Source organism: Sorghum bicolor, chromosome 6 (genome assembly GCF_000003195.3).
Source record: "Sorghum bicolor cultivar BTx623 chromosome 6, Sorghum_bicolor_NCBIv3, whole genome shotgun sequence".
Taxonomy (NCBI): domain Eukaryota; kingdom Viridiplantae; phylum Streptophyta; class Magnoliopsida; order Poales; family Poaceae; genus Sorghum; species Sorghum bicolor.
In genome coordinates, this window is record NC_012875.2 from 58,812,348 (window position 1) to 58,835,110 (window position 22,763).

At 44.7% G+C, this 22,763-nt stretch overlaps 2 protein-coding genes and 1 long non-coding RNA gene across 4 annotated transcripts; 1 reads left to right on the forward strand and 2 right to left on the reverse strand.

Annotated features, from left to right (window-relative positions):
• Window positions 658-3,824, forward strand: LOC8082530 (putative receptor-like protein kinase At4g00960). The gene is made up of 7 exons (XM_002447212.2): window positions 658-864; window positions 1,574-1,736; window positions 1,850-1,992; window positions 2,101-2,314; window positions 2,399-2,633; window positions 2,735-2,885; window positions 2,986-3,824. The coding sequence occupies exons 2-7, from the start codon at window positions 1,592-1,594 to the stop codon at window positions 3,331-3,333; spliced, it is 1,236 nt and encodes a 411-aa protein (XP_002447257.1). The 5' UTR covers window positions 658-864; window positions 1,574-1,591; the 3' UTR covers window positions 3,334-3,824.
• Window positions 4,427-6,335, reverse strand: LOC110436253. 2 transcript variants are annotated; one of them, XR_002454057.1, is made up of 3 exons: window positions 6,199-6,335; window positions 5,518-6,092; window positions 4,427-4,791 (listed from the first exon to the last, which is right to left on the reverse strand). It is a non-coding gene; the product is annotated as an uncharacterized LOC110436253 (long non-coding RNA). The 2 variants fall into 2 exon arrangements; XR_002454056.1 differs by lacking the exon at window positions 6,199-6,335 and having other exon boundaries at window positions 5,518-6,181.
• Window positions 18,925-20,181, reverse strand: LOC8070260. Its single transcript, XM_021463846.1, has one exon. The coding sequence runs from the start codon at window positions 19,805-19,807 to the stop codon at window positions 19,526-19,528; it is 282 nt and encodes a 93-aa protein (XP_021319521.1). The 5' UTR covers window positions 19,808-20,181; the 3' UTR covers window positions 18,925-19,525.

The window sequence follows — 22,763 nt, forward strand, 5'->3', positions numbered from 1 at the left end:
AGGCGAGGCAGAGGCACCGTGCAGGGAGACGTTGCGTCCCGCCATGCGCCAGCGCCGCACAGCCGCACGCTGGTTTGGTTCGTGTTGGACTCCGGCGTGGGGAACTGGGCCGAATTCTACTGCGGCCTGCGGTGGTGACTGGTGTGTACTTTCACGAGCCCAACTGCCTTCCTCACACATCCGCCGGTGGCGGCTGCTGCTGCACGGTGCCGTGGCAAAAGCAGCCCATGACGGCCCCTGCTTTTTCGTCCATCCGCATGCGCGGCCGTCCCGTCCTTCCCGCGCACGGGCGCACGCCGGTCAACGGAACAGCCGCCGCCCGCCGGGCGCCGACTCCAGCGGAAGCGGCCTCTTCGCCGCCCGCTCCAGCTGCAAAATCCATCCATCCACACGGCTCCTGCTGATGTGTCCAGCGCCAAAATCCAGGGTTTTAGAAACGAGGCCGACCACGTCGCAGTCGCCAGGAATTGCCCGCCCGATTATTATCTATCTATTCGCAGCAAGGCTGGTTCCGGTTTGCGCTCATTTGGCTCTCTCTCGCGCTCGCGGCCGGCAGTGCCGCGTTGGCGGATCGGGCCGCACGCGAGCGGGGCTACAGCCTACGTTACAGCTCCCTCGGAGAAACCGATAACTATGCCGTCGTCTCGGCATTGGAAGCCTCCCCCTAGTCCCTGGCCCCCCGCGCTCTGTCCCCGTCGCTTGCTCTTGCTCGCTCACGACTCACGCCACACGGGTCGTCGGGCCGCGAGTTGCCCATCGACGCGACGCACGCCGGCGGATGCGCGCGCGGTAGTGGTCGCGAGTCCGGTGATCGTCGCCGCCGACGCTGACTGACCAGGTCGCCCTTCCGGTGGCCACTGCAATGTAAGCTAACACAGTTTTTGTTTGGTTTACGTCATTAATGAAACTTGAGTACGCATTAGCCATGGAGCTACGGAAACCCATAACCCCTTCATGGTGATAAGGTGATTCGATTTCATTCTCCCCTTTTTGCCGTATCACCATGAAAAAGGGGTTTCCGTAGCTCCATGGCTGTATAAGTTACTATATTTATACGGAACAGTTGAGAGGAATTTCGTTCATTCAGAAGGTAGATTTTCTTTTTTTTTTTCCCGGGTGGTTGAGAAACATATACTACATAAATACTGGTACGAAGTGTTAGTTATTTGATTACATCGTTGATTAAGTCTGAAGTGAAAAGGGAGATCAATTAAGTTTGTATCAGACGAAGAGTGGCCACAATGCATGACAAGGTCGTGCCGGCAAGCGCGTTGTAACAACTTTGGAGGGTTTTTTGTATCCTTCGATGATGCCTAACAAACTCTGCTTTGCAACTCGGTTTCCCATGTGTGTTGTGTGTTGTGTGTCATGTGTTCTATAAACAAATCTTCTCTCATTGGATTTGGTTAGATTCAATATTTCATTCAGTTCGGTATAGCTGGGTATCATTTGTGCCTGCCTATTTGTGTATTGTCACCAGTTGGCTTAGCCAAAAGAAAAGATATTTTGAACATGCATGTTGCTGCCGAAATTCTGAGCCTGCTGATTCCTGCATGTAATTTCGCTTTGGCAGAAGTAAGGAGGAGCAGCAATGGCATCTCCAGACCCTCGGACGGTCTTCCTCGTCTTCATCGTCATTCTCGCCATTGTCGTTATAATCCTGCTTGGTATCTGCTGGAAATTCCTCAAACCAGACATCATGAGGAAGCTGCTGCGGCCAAGAAGCCCTGGTTCAGGTGAACGAAATCATCGCCTTTCACTGTGGAACAACAACTTCTGCTTTTTCATAGCATCTTTGCTGGAGTAAGTACTAATACAGATGGGCAATTTCGATTGGTATATGAACCAGATGTTCCTGAGTACTTCAGCAGCAACATGAGCGGAAACCTCCGGACGATCACCTACTTCGACTATGCCACCCTGAAGAAGGCCACCAGGGATTTCAACCAGAAAAACCAGCTTGGCAGAGGAGGCTTTGGGCCTGTATATCTAGTAAGTTTCTTTGGCGAAAACATGAAACACAATACTGCATCTATACTGCTCGGCGACTTGTGATTCTATTTCTACATGGTTTCCTTATGTAATTCTGCTGTTGATCAGGGAAAACTAGACGACGGCAGGAAAGTTGCAGTGAAGCAGCTCAGCGTCGGCAAGTCTGGACAGGGCGAGTCAGAGTTCTTCGTCGAAGTTAACATGATCACAAGCATCCAGCACAAGAACCTCGTGCGCCTGGTGGGGTGCTGCTCCGAGGGGTCGCAGCGGCTGCTGGTGTACGAGTTCATGAAGAACAAGAGCTTGGACAAGATACTGTTTGGTAAGCATGGAGTCCATAGGGGAAGAAAAGACTGGTGCTTTGGCTTAGCTGCTCATGGACTCCTGACTGTCAACAACTTTGCAGGGGGTGATGACTCGCCGTTTCTGAACTGGAAAACCAGGCACCAGATCATCATCGGCATCGCTCGAGGCATGCAGTACCTTCACGAGGAGTCAAACCTGAGGATCGTTCACCGCGACATCAAGGCCAGCAACATCCTCCTGGACGACAAGTTCCAGCCCAAGATCGGCGACTTTGGCTTGGCCAGGTTCTTCCCCGAGGACCAGACATACCTCAGCACTGCGTTTGCCGGCACTTTGTAAGTCATCTGAAGTTCTGGACTCGTTTCACTTCTTCTTCTTTTTTTTATATTCACAGTAATGTGAACGATGCGGTAATGTATGATCTACTTTCATTCAGGGGTTACACTGCGCCTGAATACGCCATCAGAGGGGAGCTCACGGTAAAAGCCGATACCTACAGCTTCGGCGTGCTGGTGCTCGAGATCGTCAGCAGCAGGAAGAACACGGACCTAAATCTTCCAAACGAGATGCAGTACCTCCCAGAACACGTACTACGCTGCTCTCTGAATCCAGTTCTAGCCTAGTGCTAGTATGAGAGATTGGCATTCTGATGAGCCAACCATTCTGGGTCTCTGAAACACATTTCAGGCATGGCGGCTCTACGAGCAGTCCAAGATCCTGGAGCTCGTGGACCCGAAGGTGCAGGCCGAGGGGCTCGACGAGAAGGAGGTCCAGCAGGTGTGCCAGATCGCGCTGCTGTGCGTGCAGCCGTACCCGAACCTCCGGCCGGCCATGTCGGACGTCGTGCTGATGCTGACGATGAAGGGCGACCAGTCCATCCCGGCGCCCATGAAGCCGGCGTTCCTCGACCGGAAGAACCTCAAGGACAAGAACGTCGCGTCGGACACGGCGATGGAGATGAGGTCGGCGTCCTACTGGATGAACACGCCGTCGCCCATGGTGGACAAGCCGTACGACATGAGCTGTGGCATCTAGCAGGCGTTCGTTCTCGTGGATGCCCTACGAGCAGGACACTGCTGCGCATTCAAAGTCGCGTTGTGAGTGTAGTGTGTGATGTCCGGTAAGAACTGTTTCCATGCGATCCAGGGCTCTGGGAGCTCATGTTTCAGTAACAGATTAAGTGAGTGCTGTGAATCGGACACAGCACTGTAGGACACCTTTTTTTTGGGTACAAACTCGTGCAGCGCTATTGTAAAAAGAATAATGAGTGCTGTGTAGCAGCAGGAACAGCATGGGGCCGAGCCGACAGAATTGCAGTTTTCGTTAGTTGACACTCTTCATGGCTATAGACTGAATTTACAGTGACAATATCCACCGCTGTATTATGCAGGGGATCACTTGTCACAAGATCATCAGACTAAAGTGTGTGGTGTGTTTTTGTTTTCCACAGGCCACAGCCATCCAAAGTTTGGTGGGGATTTCATGTAATAATTCGATTGCACTAGTACTGTTTTATCTTGTGTTTACTCTAGTTGACAGTTGTGATTTGTGAACTAGTTATGCGTTAACTCTGAAATAAATAAGTTGATGAGCGCCTTCAGATTTTGTCGTAAATGTAAATCTGGCATGACCTGACATTCTTTTTACCAAAACTAGGTAGCGTGCCCGTGCGTTGCTACGGGATAACTAAACTTTTATACTTAAAAACACACGGATCGCATGATAAGATAATAGTAATCGCATGATAAGATAATAGTACCGTGAAAATAAATATCAATGTTAAAGTGACATTTAATCAAAAAAATCAAAGTTCGTGAAATTAATATAATCATGGAGAGCGCAGCATTGTAGGATCTCAAACTCTACTGTATAAACCTTTTCGGGATACGGCTAAAATAATGTTTTATAACGGCAGAAAGAAATCACCAATATCTATTTTTTTAGTGCGCCAATAAATCTATGAATAAGTGAAGTGATATCTCCAAATTTCTGCAAGAACAATTGGACAATCATTGTGTCATTGCATATAGTCCAGATGAACAAAATTTGTCATTCCAAATCATTACAGTGACACATTTTCAATGAACAAAATTTGTCATTCCAAATCATTACAGTGACACATTTTCAATGAACAAAATTTATCATCCCAAAATTGGCCAATCACAGTATTTTCAATTTGCTCTTACTCAACCTCTTAGCTTCCCAGATGTATGTATTTCCTTGAAGAGATCATCTAAGAATTCCTTACAATGTGTTGCTTAAATCAGGAGTGGTGAAAGGCAAATTATATCACAATAAAAAGCATGTAGCTTTACAGCATCTGAGAATCCATGACAATATAGGCCACACTGCTTGTCGTAGACCTTTCGACTTGTGAGGTCTCGCACACTGTCTCCATAGATGGCAGTCAACCACAAATCAGGGGCCCTGAACACTACGACCGAGTCGTCGTCTGCATCACCCTCCACATGGGACTGATCCCCTTCTGAAGTTCTGAGGCCACACATTACCAATCAATACTTGCTTGAATTTAAAAATAATAAACATAGATTATATATATCTAGAATAATGAACCATAAGAGTTGAATACGAAGCTCTTCAAACCATGCATTGCATTGAAGCAAGTAGGATAGGCAGAACTCAGAAACATACAAGATAATTCACATCATGAGTTATCTATATTTAATTGCAGCCATGTGAAATGCACTTAAATAGTAAGCTCAGAAATTAAAAGAAATGCAAATATTTCAACTGGTCGAGTCGACTGCAGGATTTAGCTTTTAGTAAATAGCAAGACTCATACCAACTATTAAATATGTCTAGAGATTCATGAAGTTTTTAGGCCAGTCTCAATGCATATTTCATGGGAATATCATGCACATTAAATAGGGTGCCACATAAGCAAAATTGCTGACTTGGCAGGGTCATTAAATGAAAGAGATTCATCAGATGAGAGAGGAGTTTCATCCCCATAAAACTTATGTGGCTCGGTTAGCTAGTTTATAGTCTTGGTAACTGTGTCATGAAACTATGCATTGAGAATGACCTTATTCACCTCATTAACATGACTTAAGATACATCCCCAAGGCGTAATTCGCCTAACCAAAGGATGGTTAATTCTCTATCAATAATCAAGATAAATAAATAGACACAATATTACTCATGCAATAAATGGACCATAAGTAGCATCAAGGGCAAGCCCACGGTTGTGTTGCGTACCTTTTAGTTGCTCCTATATAGGTGCAGCATCCATCCTTTTAATCTGCACAATATAGGCAGACACACAACGCTCGACCCCTTTCTCAATCATTTCATCAAACAGCTTCTGAGCCTTCTCTGGCTTCACAACAATAGCCAACCCAGAGATCAGGATGGCGTAAGTTTTCGCTAAGACATCAAACTGAATTGGTGATTTTCTAAAGAATGCAACGGCGTGCTCTAGCTGGCATGGAGGAGAAAGCTCTTTCTCCTGCAACTATAAAGAATTAGTGGTAGAGATGAACATTTAAGAACCCACGAAATATTCATCTACAATTAAAATTTGTAGAAAGAGAAAAAGCAAGCAAAAAGAATCACATCTCACCACTACCGTCTACACCAGATCCAAACCAGAGAAAAAATAGAGAGCAGTTGGATTCGCTCAGGCGGAGATCTTCGGACAGACAGCCGCATCCGTGCCTCCATCGCAGCCCCAGGGCCATGCCGCATGTCCATGGCCTGCAGTTCACTCGTAGCTGTCCTCCTTGTGGTCGAAGGAAGGGCAACGACACCGGATGAGGAATGTGCGACGGTACCTGGAAGGAAGGGGAGTGATGGAATGTAATTGACGTGCATGATTGACTATCAGGAATAGGATGGAAGGTTGCATAAAAAACGAATCCCAAAAAACAGGAGGCTGACGTAGTGTTTTAATTCACACGAGCGTGGGCAGGACGTCGATTGCGGCACGCGGGATCGCAAGTGGGGAGGGCCCGGCGACACCGAACGAATGTCGCACGAAACAATTGTCTTTCTTTCTTTCTTTTTAGTTGTAGGAGAAAATGTGATATTGTCGTATGGAGCGCATCGTTGCACAATGACTAGCATACTCATTTTTCTAAAACAACTACCGATAAAAGGAGGAGATGTACCTTTCTGAACCAATAAAAACGAAAGCAACATTTATTTGCAGACGGAATAAATTAAGTCTCCTAAAATGACATGACATTCCATTCGTGTATAAATGAATGATGTTTTTATATAAACACAGCAGCCTCCAATATAACTTTCAACATTTATTGGCAGAGGGAAGGAAATAGATATCCTAAAATGACACTCCTTGCCCTGATAAATGTAATGAAGTTTATAGATCAACGCTCTCCGGTATGCTTATCCTTTCGGGAGGGCTGGATAGGAAAAGATCCATTTTTCTTATCATCAAATAATGTTTAAGATTGATTTTGACCGTTGAACTTAAAAAAAACTTTATTTTTTTTACTACCTTTCTATCTATGAAACTGAACAAATGTGACCCTCTAGCTAGTTCGAATTTATATATGTATTTGTAAATCAATAAAAAAATATAATAAAATTACATCTACTGACACTTTATTTACAATTATTTGGATTTTTTCTATATTTGTAGTTTTTTTGGCTCCTAGTCATGAGCGTTATTTATCGCTACGTTAGACCAAGAGCTCAACCAAATGGATGAAGGCGACACAAACCTCCATAGATGTCATGCTCAACTAGATAAAATAAGTTTAAAACAAGATAGGTCTAAAATATCATGCCATCAACTAATCCGTCTGATCAACGTAGAGTAAACCACAAAACAATAGTTTAAATAAAGTGATCATGGCTATGAGTAATAAAACATTAGGAATAGTAACAAATAAGATCCAAATAATTATAAATAGAGCAACAACTGATGGATTATGTTTAAAAATGGTATTGGCCTCTTATTTTTCTGATTTAAAATAGATTGCATATGAATTTTAGATAGTAAGCCATATTTTATTATTTTTATAAAATGATACAAATATAGGCCAGCCCACCTTTGAAACAAAGAAGATACTATTTTTTGTTCAGTGGCTAAAATGGGACTGCAACAATATTTTGATGGTCAAAAAATAGTATCTTAATTTAGAGGAGGGACTATGGATTTCAATTCTATTTTCTTTCATTTTTTTTCCAAAAGATTTCTTGCTGTTAAGTTTCACATTCATGCCTGTGCTCTAGTCCTGGGATCTGACTGCTCATGATGTGAAAGTGAAGCCGTCAACACTTGCATCAAGCTCCCAAATGATGGCTGAAATTCCCGAGGATTTGAGTAGGCTACAAGGAAGCAAAGGAGAGATGACGCTGAGACAGCTTTGTAAAAATGCAATCACTCGCATTGCATCGATCGACTCAACAACCATCAAATGAATCGTTTCCAAAAAAAAATGAACGGAATCATGGTAAAAATCATTCTGCTTCTCATTGCTGCTCTCTCTGCCGGGCCTCACCTACACTCTGGCAAATTAACCAACCTAAGAGCATCCCCAACCGTATTGCATAATTGGTTTGGCAAATGAGGGAGTTTGCCAAATCTCAAAAAAATATGGCAAAGGTGAAAAGAGACAATCTCCAATGGTTTGACATTAATCACTTCGCGCCAATTTCCCAATGCCAAGTGTGAACAGGTTTGGCATATATGCCAATCCTTCCTATCTTTTTACCAAGTTAACAAAATTACAAAGTCTAAATGCCAAACCGTTGGGTAAGTGTTTTTAAGACTTTTTTGCAAATACATGAATGCAAAGCTTATTTGCAAAACGGCTGGGGATGCTCTAAGAGCAGCTCCAACGGAGTTTGCAAATAGGTTTTGCATTTTAGAATTTGCCAAAAAAAACTGAAAAAGGGGTCCAATGGTTTGGCATTTGAGTTTGGCATTTTAGGCAAGTTGGCATTTGGAGGAGGAGAATTGGCAAAAATGCCAAACTTTCCTTGGCTTGGCAAACGGCGTATCCGCGGGTTTCTCGTGGCCGCGACGTACTCCCGCGCGGTGGCACTTTTCTTCGCGCCACAAATAGGTTGTCGCGGTCCCTTTGCTTTTCCAAATCGCGCCGCCACCTTGCATCGTCCCCTCCCACGCTGCCGCCGCCAAACAGATCGCTTCGACCGTCGCCATGAACTCAAGGCAGCCCGCCGTCCCTCCCACGCCGGCCTTTGTCCGTTCAAGGCCACCCTCCTTCCCTCCTTCATTGGCCTCTGCACAGATGGACAACCAAGCAGCCGGGGAGGACGATCGACGAACCTTGGCAATCCGCACAACAATCCTGTTTGATGGAGTTGTCGGCGGCATCGTGGGCACCAAGTACGGGGAGGACGACGAACAGGCACCTTCGGCACCTAGCTGCCCTCGGTCCCCCAATGACGATCTTCGGCGGAGAAGGACTGGAGATCGGCGGCGAAGGACTGGAGATCGGCGCGGGAAAACAAAATCGAAGGAAAAAAGAAGACCGCGCGCGGCGCGAGGAACTCGTTCGCGCTAAAAAAATTTGTGTGCCGGGTCCACCTAGATAAATGCCAAATTTGATTTGTAAAGTCCCTTGGAGTACTCCTATTTTTAGACTTTACATTTGTATTTGGGACTTTGCAAAAAACCACAAATACCAACTCTAAATGCCAACTCCCTACAATAATATATAGCTTGGAGACATATTTATTTAATAATCATAATAGAAATTAGTCAAACTTTATCTTACTCTAATATTACCTCTTAATATACCTTAGTATTATATTAAAACATGAGAAGTTTGTTGGTAGCTTTTTTTTATTTAGATTCGGATTCCTATGAAATATGATATATCAGTTAAATGTATATAAATTATGAATACAAGGGCTTTATGAAGTGTCCGTATGATATAATAACACATTGTGCAAAGGTAGTGTAAGCATCCTCAAGCATAAATTTAGATAAATTAGTAAATTAGTGAGATATACAGGAATGATGCTAAACCTTTTACCACAAATCAAGCATCACATTAGATAGACTACCATAAAATTTTCATAATAATTGGAGCATGATAACTACAATTTCAATTTTACACTAAAAAAACATAGGCAAGCATCTTCAGCAAAAAAATAAATATACTAAAATTTATGATATTTTTTATTTAGTGTATGGATCTACATATATGGAGCTGAACAAAATTTATTCTGTAATTTTTAAATTTTTCTATGATTTACTACGCGTTTATAAATTTTCAGCCGATCAATTTTACACTAAAAAACATAGACACGCATCTCCAGCAAAAATATATAATAAAATTTATGATATTTTTTGTTTACCGCATGGATCTACATATGTGAAGCTGAACAAAATTTGTTTTGTAATTTTTAGATTTTTTTATGAATTACTATGTATTTATCAATTTTCAGCCGATTTAAATAATAAAATAAAATTAAACTAATAGGATAAACACTTTGCATCTAGCCCTTAAAATTTCTTTATTCTCAATATGTTGTAATGTATAAAGAAGATTTTGCATTGGGAACCTTAGAAAAGCTTTTATTTTTTTTTCCTGTGCGAGCATCGAAGCCAATGATTCCTATGGAGATTGGTACAGACGCGTGGGTAGACTCGATACCGACGGCAGAAAATTTTGGGACTGAATTTTTCACAATTTAGTAGTAGGAAATAAATTTAGTAATTATTATCTAATTATGAAATAATTAAATTCAAAATATTCATCTCACAATACATCTAAAGATTGATAAGAAATCTTTAAAAAAATTAGAAACTAAACAAGGCCCTCATCTGCTTCGCAGGCGGCAGGCCTTAGTTCTCAAAATTTGATTCTCCCTTACATCAAATATGTAGACATATGTATGGAGTATTAAATATAAATATAAATAAAAACTAATTACACAGTTCGTCTATAAATTACAAGATGAATTTTTTAAGTCTAGTTAATTTATGATTGAATAATAATAATTAAATATAAACAAAAATGCTACCGTACTTGAAGCCAAAAAAATTTCACGAACTAAACAAGGCCAAAGTCCAGAGGCGCTTGTAATATTTAATGAGCATGCATTCTATACCAGCTTGCAATTGAGGCCTTGTTTAGTTCCAAAAATAATCATTCTTTATCACATCGAACTTTATGAGGTATACATAGAGCATTGAATATAGATAAAAATAATAACTGATTTTTTAGGATTGTACAGTAATATTATGTAATGAGCATTCATATATCTAATTGACAACTATATGTTGTGGCAAGCACTCGTCATATCTTATCTCGGCCGTGACGTTGTCCACGCGACCACGCCGGCTGTGGCCAGGCACAGAATCACGCTGGAGGACCGGATCCACAGAGCGGGAGAGTCTTTGTCCGATTTCTACCAATCTTGATCCACGCCACTTCGTTTCTATGATGATTTTTCAATCTCTCCTTGCATTAATTCTATTATTATCACCTCAGCAGGGCACGTACAACGGGTCGCTTTGCACCGTCTTCATCATCTGATACTTGCAAAAAAAAAAAACACCTTCACGAGGGCAAGAGTGGTGCCCCCGTCGATCTCGCAAGATGACGGCAAAGGCCCGTGCTCCCAGGCAGACTCGGATCAGGCCGTGGGCGCCGGGATAGGTGGAGCAGTTTCTTCGGTGCACGCTTTCTTCTCCCTCTGCATCCTGTCTCTTTCCCCAGCAAGTGTCGAACACAGGAGCGCAAGAGCACAGGGACACAAAGGCCGCTACGCAAGGGCGCGGCGACGACAGCAATGGTCCTAATCTCCAGTGGCCAAGGGAGGAGCAGGAGACGAGAAGGGCACCAACGGACACTCGCTGGAGCTGCAGGCCGTGCCGGCCAAGAGGAAGGACCTGCACATGCTTGTTTGGACCTCCAGCGCCTTGCCGGTGTTCGAGCACGTCGCCGCCGTCGGTGCACGTCTTGGCGTCGATTTCGATATGCAGGACAGTAATGTGGTGCTTCTGTTGTTTGTATCGCTGTGCCGAATTCTGAATCTTAAGTGCTGCTCTAGTTTCAGGCTTGTTCATGGTGTGCTGCAAAAAACATTGATTAGAACAAAATTAACTTTGAGCATTCAGACACTAATGTGTGTAGACTGAAAAAATAGTGATCCATTATTTAGCAAATAGCCACACATGGGAATACAAAATAATGTTTATGACTAATCTTAGATACGTAGAAAATATTAAAAAGCATTCGTGGGTTGTATGATTTGTCTTTTAAGTTATCTATATGTCTCAGATTCGAGAGTCTTAGAGGCAACCCTTATCTATTGATTATACATGCCCTTACTTAAATATAAAAATAATTAAAGATAGATAGAAATTAACATAAATACTTTACTGGAGTGCCCTGGTACTTGAATCCAGTGCACAATTAGATAGTAACTACCATACTCTTTTTATATCTATAAAAAATTCGTTTTAGACAAGGTTTTGATTAAATATTGAGAATATAAATCATGAATAACTTTTAAATTGTTGAATTTAAAAATGTAAAAAATATATAAATAGATTTATTTTGAAAAATATTTTTATAAATATATATATATACTGTTTTTTGATAAATGTTTTTATAAAAATAAAAAGTTAATGTTAGGATTTGAAATTCGTGTCTATATGGGTACACTACAGAGAGAGTACGTTTATTTTTTACCGGACAGAGGGATTTGAAAAGGCTAATTTCTGCAGATTTCTCAAAAAAAAAAAGTCTAATTTCTGCATGAGGACAGACACAGGCACACAGGTCGAAGCCTGGCCTGCTTGCTTCGGGCACCGAGCACATTGTAATGTGGGCATGTGGCGCGGCAAAAGAGGAGGAGCATTTACTACTCACACTCATTAATTCCATTTTTTTTCTTCCCTTTCGTGTTTATTAATTTTCGATGGAACGTAAAATACAAAATATATTTAGTTTCATCTTAAATGTCAAAATTTTTAAGGTTTGAAATATATCGGTGTGTTTGGTTAATTTCCTGCGCAAGCCTGACTAGCAAAACTAAGGGGGTGTTTGAGACTCCTCTGCTTCATGTTTTTCAGCTCTCCTCCACGTTTTTTTAGCCAAATGGTTTTAGCTCCACGCACTCAGTTCGAGGAAAAATGGTGAAGTTGTGAGAGCAGCAAAAGAATGACTCCACAAACTCTAGTTTTTTTTAGATCTGCTCCACGGTGGAGTTTGTGGAGCAGTCCCAAACACCCCTAAACCAGGCTAGTTTTAGCCTGCACCAACTAAGCTAATTCACACTTGTTTGTGTCTGGATTGTATTAGCCTGGCTATAACACATATTTGTTTGGTTAGTTGGTTTGCTTTGTATAGAGTCAGCTTTTCTTTAGGACGATGAGTTCACTCTCTCTGAGACATTGTGTCGAACAGCTGCTGGGCACACTCCTCACCACCATCCTCCTCCTATAGACCCATAGCAGCACCGACGCGAGGGAGGAGGAAGCAATGGACGACGACATCTTCTTTGCGTCGTGCCTGCTCCTGCGACTGCCGCTACCTGCTGCTGCTGGTCTCGTTCTTAGAGCCATCGAAGCTGGCGGAAGGGGGCGACCGCTCTGCTGCTGTTGCTCCTTGAGGTGTCGGAGAGGAGGGTGGAGGAGCGGAACTTGTTGGCTAAGTGGAAGGAAGAGGGAGCGAGGCATGGACGAATTACACAGGACGATGACGTAGTGGAAGCAAGCCTCGATTTCGACGTTCATATTGCGGCGGGCCTCGACACCCAGGTCTCGTTGTCCTCCGACTCTAGGGGCAGGTATGCGAGCACCACCTCTGCGAGGAGCGGTGATGCCAGTAGGCCGGGAGTCGGCGACAACCTTGTGCGCATGCAGCTAGCCGCCCGACGGTGGAGGAGGGGCGGACGGTGTGGCCCGTGTGAAAGATGAGCAGTACAGAGCGAAACCAGGCAGTGACGAGAAGGAGCATCGGAGCTGGCTCTGCCCTGGCTCCAGAAGAAACACCAACCTCGTGTTTCTTTCTAAGCCTAACTCCAGGCGTACGGATGGCCAGACGGAGCCTGACTCCAGGAGCTGGTTAGGGAACCAAACAACGTAATTTTGGCTCAACCAAGCCAAAAGACAACTTGGGAGTCCAACCAAACACACCCTATAAAACTACTCTTTGAAGCGTTTTCTTGGCTCTTGAGGCTAAAATTCACAATGCAAAATGATAAAGATGGGGCCGAAACTTAAAACAAATTTGGCCCAAATGAAGAACTAAGGTCTTGTTTAGTTACTTGTGTGATTTTTTTTGTTACTGTAACAGTTTTATTTGTATTTGGTAATATTGTCCAATTATGAACTAATTAGACTCAAAAGATTCATTTCGCAAATTATATTCAAATTTATAATTAGTTATTTTATATCTACATTTTATGTTTTATTCATATGCCGTAAGATTTGATATTACAAGAAATCTTAAAAAAAATAGCTTTTAGGCGAAACTAAACAAGACCTAAACATACCTAGAAAGAGAAGCTAACCGCATTGATGGCGAATTGGCGAGAGTGAGGTGAAGGCAGGGCGTCTCGTCGTCAAGGACAGTCTGTAACCCTGAAAAAGAGCCCTGGGTTGGGGCACACCGCGCACACACACCCCTGACCCTCTGGGCGGCAGGCTGTGCCCTACTTCTATCAGGCTTAACGGCCCGGCCCCCGTACGTACGGACCCCCCGTTAATCGCCGTCTGATTCCGATAAGATACACTAATCATCAGATATCCAGATTCAGCTCTGCTGCTGCTGCTGCTGGAGGTGGATGCTCATTCGGTCACTCCTGCTCGTACTGCTCATCAGCCAGCCCTTGCCACGCACCTGCCATGCGATGCAAATGCAAATGCAGATATGGTATTGCTCTTGTTATCTCCTTTGCTACCTGTTCGCTTGAACTTATTAGCCTGAATTTTACAATTAGCTGACAGTATTTTTATCTCGCAACAAATCAAATCAATATGAACCGCTTTTAGGGTCGGCCGAACATGTGGTACCCGCGGAGATAGTGTAAGACGACTTTAATTTGCGTGCTAGCAGTAGTAGAGTAATAACACTACTGTCACAAAGCTCTCTCTGCCACGGGGACACGGTTGGAGTTGGAGTTGGGACAGCGGCAGGGGCAGGGACAAGGGCCGCACCGGCACCGCATTGACTCGCTCCACGTCCAAGCACGGCAGGGCGACGCCGACGCAGAGAGTTTTTATATGCGCATCACGTCACGTGCCGCTGCTCCCGGTGCCGGCCTTCCACTTCCACTGCAACCAGCGGCAGCTCGCGCGCGCTCGACGCGGCCCTCGCCGAAAGCCGCTTTCCGCCCCGCCCTTCTCCGCCCCGCCCTTCCCCGCAGCGGCAGCGCAGAGGACCCCCCTGGCCCTGATGAAATGAAACGGCAGCGGCGCGGGCGGGGGAACGCAGGCCAAAGTTTCCGTTTCTGCATCATGGTGTCGTCCGAAATAAAAATTCCCTGCGCCGTGTAGCTGTGCTCTGTACTGTATATGCTCTATACTGACGTACGCGTACCTTGTCGAACGGCACTTGCCTGGCCCGGCCGGGCTGCCACGCACTACCAACCAACGCGGCGTGTATGTATATACCTGCTGCTAGCTGCAATTTTTAGAATTGCCACAAACATTGACTAATCGTCACTTTGTCTAGTCACGATTGGTCAGTATTTTTGTAAGACGTGGGGGTTAAGAATTCTGTAGTCAGATAAATTAACTATTTGTCACCTTTTATTAAAAAAAAAGGACTATTAATATAGCCTCATACCGGCGGTACGAATCTTTCTAGCTTTCAACCCATTTATATAATAATAGTTATTAGCTCTTCATAATTAATATATGGTCTATTTGAATCTCTTAAAAATTTTCTTGGTTTCTATGTCTAACTGAAAATTTTTAAGATGAAACCTATCTCTTCTCGGTTAATGTGAAAATTTTACTGTACCTCCTCTTAAGCCAGTCTAGTTTTATCTGAGTTTCATTCACATTAAATATGTTGCCACATAGGGATTTTGGATGATATGACAATGTATTTAAAAAAAAGAGAGAAGAGATAGGTTTCATCTAGATAAAACTCTCTTAGCACGATTACTAACTCTCTATGAGTCTTGAAATTAAATACCTATGAAATCATAAAATAAAACTCTCTATTGAGAGTGAGTGTTTCATCTAAATTTTATTTCATAAAACTCTCCACTTGTACTGACCCGTAGCCACCTTTGCGCCCATCTTGATCCGCCATCGCAAGCAACGGTGTGGTACTTGTACTGTTGTACTACGTGTGGTGACGATTCATTGCCAAACAGCCAACAGTATTCAGCCGGCCGGGAAGACCGGTCTTCTCCCAAGCCTCAGCAACGTCATTCACATTCAATTATCCAACGTGTCAACCGGGCAGCTGTAAACACCAATTGATCCTTTCCTGAATCCCTGATTGATTTGGATCCTGCACAAGAACAGCGATCACACACGCATGTGCTACGTGGAGAGTGATATATATAGCACATAGAAGCCGAGCAGCTCCACTGCCACCTGACCCCATATAACACCGCGACGGCAACAGCAATAAACCAACCGGCCGGAGCCGGACGGTGGTCCGCGGCGAGCGGTTGTACGTGGAGACGGCGACGGCGACGGCCGGCTGGCAAATAATTGCGGGAGCTAGCATCTGATCGGTGATCGACCCCCCGGCCGGACCGGGCCGCCCCGCCAGTCCATGGCGAAATGAAGTCCGGCAATGGTGGCAGGCGGGGACAGATCTCGACGGGAAAGATTGCGTCTTTTGTCCAGCGTCGTCAACACTGACAGCGAATCGACGCAAGATGCTAGCTGCTTCTGCTGTTGCTGCTGGATGGATCGGATGATCTGCTCAGCTCGCTCGCAGGTGATGATATTGATATCATCGTTGATCCATCCATCCGGGGCAATTACTGAGCTTCACTAGTACTGCTATTCAGTGGCTAATTACGCCACTGGATGTGTTGTCATTGATAAATCACACCCCCATATTTATTAATTGGACCCAGTCGTTGCTGCAAGAAAATAATATGTCTTTTTCTTTTTTATCAGTGCACCGAATCTGATCCAGTGGTAGTACCTTTTTTATTTACTCGTATGTTTCCTTAATTTTCTCTTTTCATTGGGCTCCCAAATATTGGCATACTTCTGGCTTTTTTTTTTGCATATACATTGTGAACTCTGCACATGGTAGCTTTGTTTTTTCTCATATAGTCATATGTACGAGAATGTAGTATGCTTATCACTTTATCCACATTATTATTGGTAAACAAAAGTTGCAAGTCATGTTGCAAATAGAATGTTGCTGGATCACACTACGTCTCTCTACGCAATCATACGTCCCTTTCGGAAGAATTGACCTATATTCATGCTGCCTTTATTTTTTTTCCTTTTTCCATGCACCTGAGTGAAGCTACCACTCACCTACGCACCAATAGGCACTAGCTTCGTCACCCTTTAGGTTGGTGCTGGCCTCCCCCACCAAATCTCTTCAACGATCAACGTACACGAGGTATAGTGCTATCGACATGGACTAATTGTTGGACAGATGTACCCCAAATCTCCTCGGTGAATTATTTGAGGAGTTGGGAGATTAATGGTCATTTTAGAATTTTAACGGAATTGTGTAGGAATTTCAAAGGAATCATTTCATTTCACATAAAACGCAGAAAAAACATGAGAAAAAAACTTTCATTCCAAAGGGTCCTAGGTAAACTTGATTTGGGTTTCTTTTTCAAATGTGCGCCTTTAACGTTACACAATTCCGCGGCCCAAATGAGCTGAAAGTCAAAATAATGCATGATCGCTGTTAATATTAGCATCAAATTAGCCAAGGAGGTAGATGTTGAGTTGTAGATTTCCAGTAGGGAGAAAAGTTCTAGCCCTGCCTAGCTCACGATAAGCAGCGAGTAGTCAGTTGTTTTCTTTCGCCACTGCATTAGGTTGTGCCTCTCGCGCATGTAATTATTGTTGCTATTGCTTCTTCCTGCTTATTAATATAATTTAAAGCCAGGTGACCAAATCTTTCAAAAAAAAAGTTTACTTCTTCTCTCCTGAAATATAAGTACTTCCAAATTACTTCTAAGTTTACTTCCAAAATATGAATCATTCTAACAAATTTGAAGAGTTAAAGCATCTAAAGTTTAACGAAAACTATTTATAAAAGAAATTACAAAGGTTTATAATATCAAATAGATATAATATAAAAATATAACTGATAAAAACCCAAATGATATTTAGTTGATATCATAAATATTATTATCTTATTATATAAATTTGACTCATCAAGATTATTAAAATAACTTATAATTTGGAACAGATGGAGTATTATACATCATGTCAATGCCTATATTTGGAAAAAGTTAAAATAAAAACCATAATTTAAAGAAGAAATTTCTTAATTGGGTTTAATCTATGGATACATAGATCATTTGAGAACGTAGGGACATATCTGAATTGCAATTCACGTAAATGCATATTTCCCCAATTGTTGCTCATCTCAACATCGTAATTAAGGCGTTTAGCTGTGCGCGGGTTGAGTAAGCGCCAATGCTGCTTAAAGGAGTAAAAAAAACTTGCTTTTATATAGTAGAATTATTTCATGGACCATTGAAATTATTAGATCCCCACACAAATTAATGTCCTTGAAGTTAATAGTAAATCGATAGAAATCTTTCGTAGCTACTAGATGCATGCCACCACAATTCGGCATGCCACCACAAATCTTTATAAAAGAATGTGAAGCTCCATTCCAGAATTTGAATCTTTCGTAGCTTGGGAGTGAAAAAAAAGATTCAATTTTTTTTCTTTTAGAGCTTCACATTCCCATATGTTTGGGACGTCGTCAAGCACATCAGAGAAAAGAGAGAAAGAACTTTCCATGGATTTTTATTTGTACTCCTAGAATGGAATATCCGATCATGAGGAGGCAGCTAGATATTAACCTGAAAAGGAGTAGCTAGGGAAGTTCGACTCAATTGCTTAAAATAAAATCATGTGATCGAGCAAGGAAATAGAGGCCTTGTTTATACACCCAAAAACCCAAAACTTTACAAGATTCCTCGTCACATCGAATCTTGCGGCACATGCATAGAGCATTAAATATAGATAAAAATAAAAACTAATTACACAGTTTGTCTGTAAATCGCGAGACGAATCTTTTAAACCTAGTTACTATATGATTGGACAATGTTTGTCAAATAAAAACGAAAGTGGTATAGTGTCAAAATCCAAAAAGTTTTTGGATCTAAACAAGCCCAGAGTATAGGAAAAAGGAAAACACAGGGAAATTGTTGGTGAAAACCAGGAAGTGCATTAAGTGGCGTCGGAGGTGTCGATCAATGTGTTCACCACTTCACCTGCACCTTTTCAAAAGGTCGAGAAAAAAGATGACTTTTCTCTTGATCTCTTATTGGAGAAGTCTCCCTTCACTCCATTCCGGCATTCCCTACCTTCTTGATCGATGTCAGTACGTACGTACTCACGATATCGTATACCTCAATCCACAATTTTGTCTAGCTCATTTGTTTTTTTTAGCCAAAATTTTGACTTTTCCTCACAGATATATATATTTGCATCCCAACAGAGTCCACTATTTTCATGTAGGAATATACTAGTGGAAACTTAATGGAATACCAGAAATTTAATAGGAGTACTACAAAAAGGATGCCCATACGAACATTTTTACACTGGCCTTGGTCTAGGAGATGCAAACATGATATAGAATCGATAATAATATATACAAATACAAGCAAATTGAAATTCAAACAAGAAACACTATACTCATATATCTATCTCTTTCAATCAACAGAATAGCCTTGCTGTTCGCTTGGCAAGCCAATCAATACAAGAGGGTAAAAAACAGCCACGAGAACAGACGAGAGAAGAAGGGGGGGAAAAATACTAGCAGGGGAAAAAGAGAAGAAAGGGAAGCAGAAGGGAATAGTAGTAAAAAAATTACTAACACGCTCCTCTCTTCTCCTTCGCATTCTTCTCCTCCACCTCGCCATGCACGGGCGCGCGAGCGAGAGCGAGACCTGACCAGCGCGCGCGCCCCCGCCGGTGATGGCAACAACGGACGCACCACCGGCCGGAGTGCCGGCGGCCAAGCGACGCAGCGCAGTCGCCGCAGTAATGACCGCACCTCGATCATAAAGGTAGTAGCTAGCTAGCTATGGCGCCTAGGCAGGCAGGCGCGGTGCGGTGCTATGGCGCTCATCGGTTGTGCAGCGGGTTGGGCCCCGTGGGCACGCGGCGCTTGTCCTCGTCGACCATCTCGCCGCCGCCGGCGCGCCACCGGCGGCCGAGCCCGATGCTGACGAGTCCGACGACAACGACGTCGAACGCGGCCCGCTGCCTCCCGCCGCCGCCCGCCGCGGTCGCGTTTCCGGTCCCGGTCCCGTCGGCGGGCACCGCGCGCGACTCGGCGACGCACGCGGCGGCCGCGAGGAGCAGTAAGCACGCGAGCACCGTGGCGCGGGACCACCGCCTCCTCATGCTTCGGGCACGCGCCGACGCGCCGCCAGGCCCAGCGCGCGAGCTCGCAGCAGCGGACGGTGCCCGGTGTGTGACGCCCGATGAATGAGGACGCCGGGCGCCGGGCGGCCGGCAAGCTTAACGAACAAGCTGAGGCGCGTGGGCACGGCGGTGACGTGTGGATCGAGCTAGCTATAGCACTAGCAGAGGCGTTGGGAGGAGCAGGAGGAGGGGGACTGGAGGTGGTAGCCGGCCGGCCGGATTCTTGCAGTGGGAGACAACAGGGGGCTGTGCTGGGCTGGAGTGCGGTAGAGTGGAGTCAAAGCGGGGTAAAAGATCGGAGCTGCAGGGTAGCTGTGAGGTTCTCGCGATCGATCTCGCTGCTGCAATGCAAGGGGGGGGGGGGGGGGGGGGGTTTATGTAGGAGGTGGTGGTGGGGTGGCCTGGTGGTGGGGGTGCTCGACCATGGACGACCCATGCCATGCCATGCCATGCCGCGCCGTGGAGAGGGAGGCTGGGAGGGGGAGGCAAGGTGTGCAGAGTAGGGGCAGAGGGCAGCTAGGGGGCCAGTGCGGGGATGCCACCAAACCGCATTGAAGGATCTTCAATTCTCTGGGCCTCCCTGCCACTGTCTCAGCCGCGGACCGGACCGGACCGTAGCGGTAGCCAGCCGTGGGCAAGAGAGAGAGAGAAGGAAACGCCCACACCCCTGACACCCAGGGCCCAGGCGCCCCCCCCCCCCCAGGCCACTTTGCGCAGAGCCGAAAAGGTGCGGAGGAGATGGAAAGTTTGGTGAGCAGGGGGACCCAACGCGCAGTCCCCCTTCCCCTTCCCCTTCGACCGATCTCACCCTCCATCTCTCTCTCTTCGCCCACACGGCCGGCACCGGACGAGGATGATTTGGTTTGAAAAGGCGGCCACGTTTTCCTTTAGCTTGACACCATGGTGAAACTGGAGTGCAACAACCACGATGTCAGCCAGTCAGGACAACAAGTTACCCTAGTTTGAAGTTTCGATCTCCAACTAGTCACTGTTAAGAGCATATGTTTACTCATCACCCATAGTAGGTTGGCCGTTTGGGATGGAACGTGCAAGAACGAAAACGCCATGCATGCTTCCAGGCCACCAGCAGGTGCGTGTGCATGCATGCCTGCACACACACACGTACGGTCGTTCTTTGCATGCACCGGTGCACGTACTACTGATGAATCCGGCTAGCAATATATGCGCCAATGCATGCAATAGAGGCATGGAGCCGATCGAGCCCTGCACTGTGCTGGGCCATGCATGCTGTGTATTTCTAGGACTAGTCAATGCGGCAACTGTAGTTCCATTTGGTCAGGCAGAGGGCTCGAGCGACCAATTCACGACTGTCGCCGCCGGCCGTAAGCACCCATAACTTTTGACGATGTTCCCCGTTGTATATACCTATTGTTTGTTGAAAAAAAAATGAATTGCTGCCCACATCGATCGTCTCCTCCTTCAACCAGACGCACGCCAAGCCAATGAATACCCCGGCCATGCAGGCAATATCATGGCTCATAAATGGGGACAAGGAGAGAGAGCGAGCCAACTGTACGTGAGAGCGGATTCGATCGATGAAACAGGTTTATCACCACAGCCGAACCAGCAGTCTAGTACTTAGGAGGCTAGGAACGGAAACACGATCTACCTTGCAGAACGTCTACGTTCCGGTAATGTGAATGTTTCTATTTCCACGTTATAAGGCCTCGTTTAGTTCCTCAAAAATTTTGCAAAATTTTTCAGATTCTCCGTCACATCGAATCTTTAGACGTATGCATGGAGTATTAAATATAGATAAAAATAAAAACTAATTACACAGTTTGGTCGGAATTGACGAGACGAATCTTTTGAGCCTAGTTAGTCTTTGATTTGACAATATTTGTCAAATACAAACGAAATTGCTACAGTGCTCATTTTGCCAAAAATTTTGGAACTAAACAAGGCCTAAAATGATATCGTTCCCGTTACCGTTCTGAAAAAGGGGACGGAAATACGGCTGCTATGAGCTAGTGCGCATGCATTACGGTAGAGAGCGTATGTATTTTTATTGTAGACTGTAGAGCACGAGAGCTCCAAACAAAACAAAAGGCAGCTCCATACAAAAGGAGTACTGGACGGAGATTTCTACCAACAACCACCTCCAAACATGAAGGGACAAAAGACGACGGTCAGCGGAACGGCGCCGCCGGCCGGGGCCGAGGAAGGAGAGATTGCACGGCGCGATGGAGAGAGACAGGAACAGGAGATCGAGAGTAAGGCCTCGTTTAGTTTACCTCAAAAACCATTTTTTTTTTCAAAATTTCTCGTGACATCGAATCTTGCGGCACGTGCATAAATCACTAATAAACGAAAATAAAAATTAATTACATAGTTTACTTGTAAATCACGAGATAAATCTTTTAAGTCTAGTTACTCCATAATTAGATAATGTTCCTCAAATAAAAATGAAAGTGTGTTACGGTTTCAAATAACAAAAAAAAATCGTAACTAAACAATGCCTAAGAGATGGTCGGATCGCGGCCTCCTTCGATCGCTACCCTCTCCTCCGTCCTTCTACAGGTTGTTTCTGCACCGTACACCCCCTCCTCTCTCTTCTCACACACATCTATCGCTGTCGAGCAGCTAGCTTTGCCTATGCATGCTGCCAAAGTGCCAAGTCTGGGACGCTGTGCAGAGCTGTATACGCCTGTACTGTACGTGACGCGCTCGATCGCTAGTCGATGAGAGCGAAAGCCGAAAGGAGCCAAGGACATGTCGTCGCCAACCACCACCGTTCAGAGCGGGCAGACCCACAGACTCGATCATGGTGCGGCGGCCCTACTCTACGCAGGCACGGACACGGACGCGCTCGATCCGCGACTCGCGATCGAGTGCCCTCTCATGGATGGATGGCCTACGTGCGAAGACTCTTGTGCAATGGTCTCCTCCTGTACTTGACGTACACTTGAAAGAT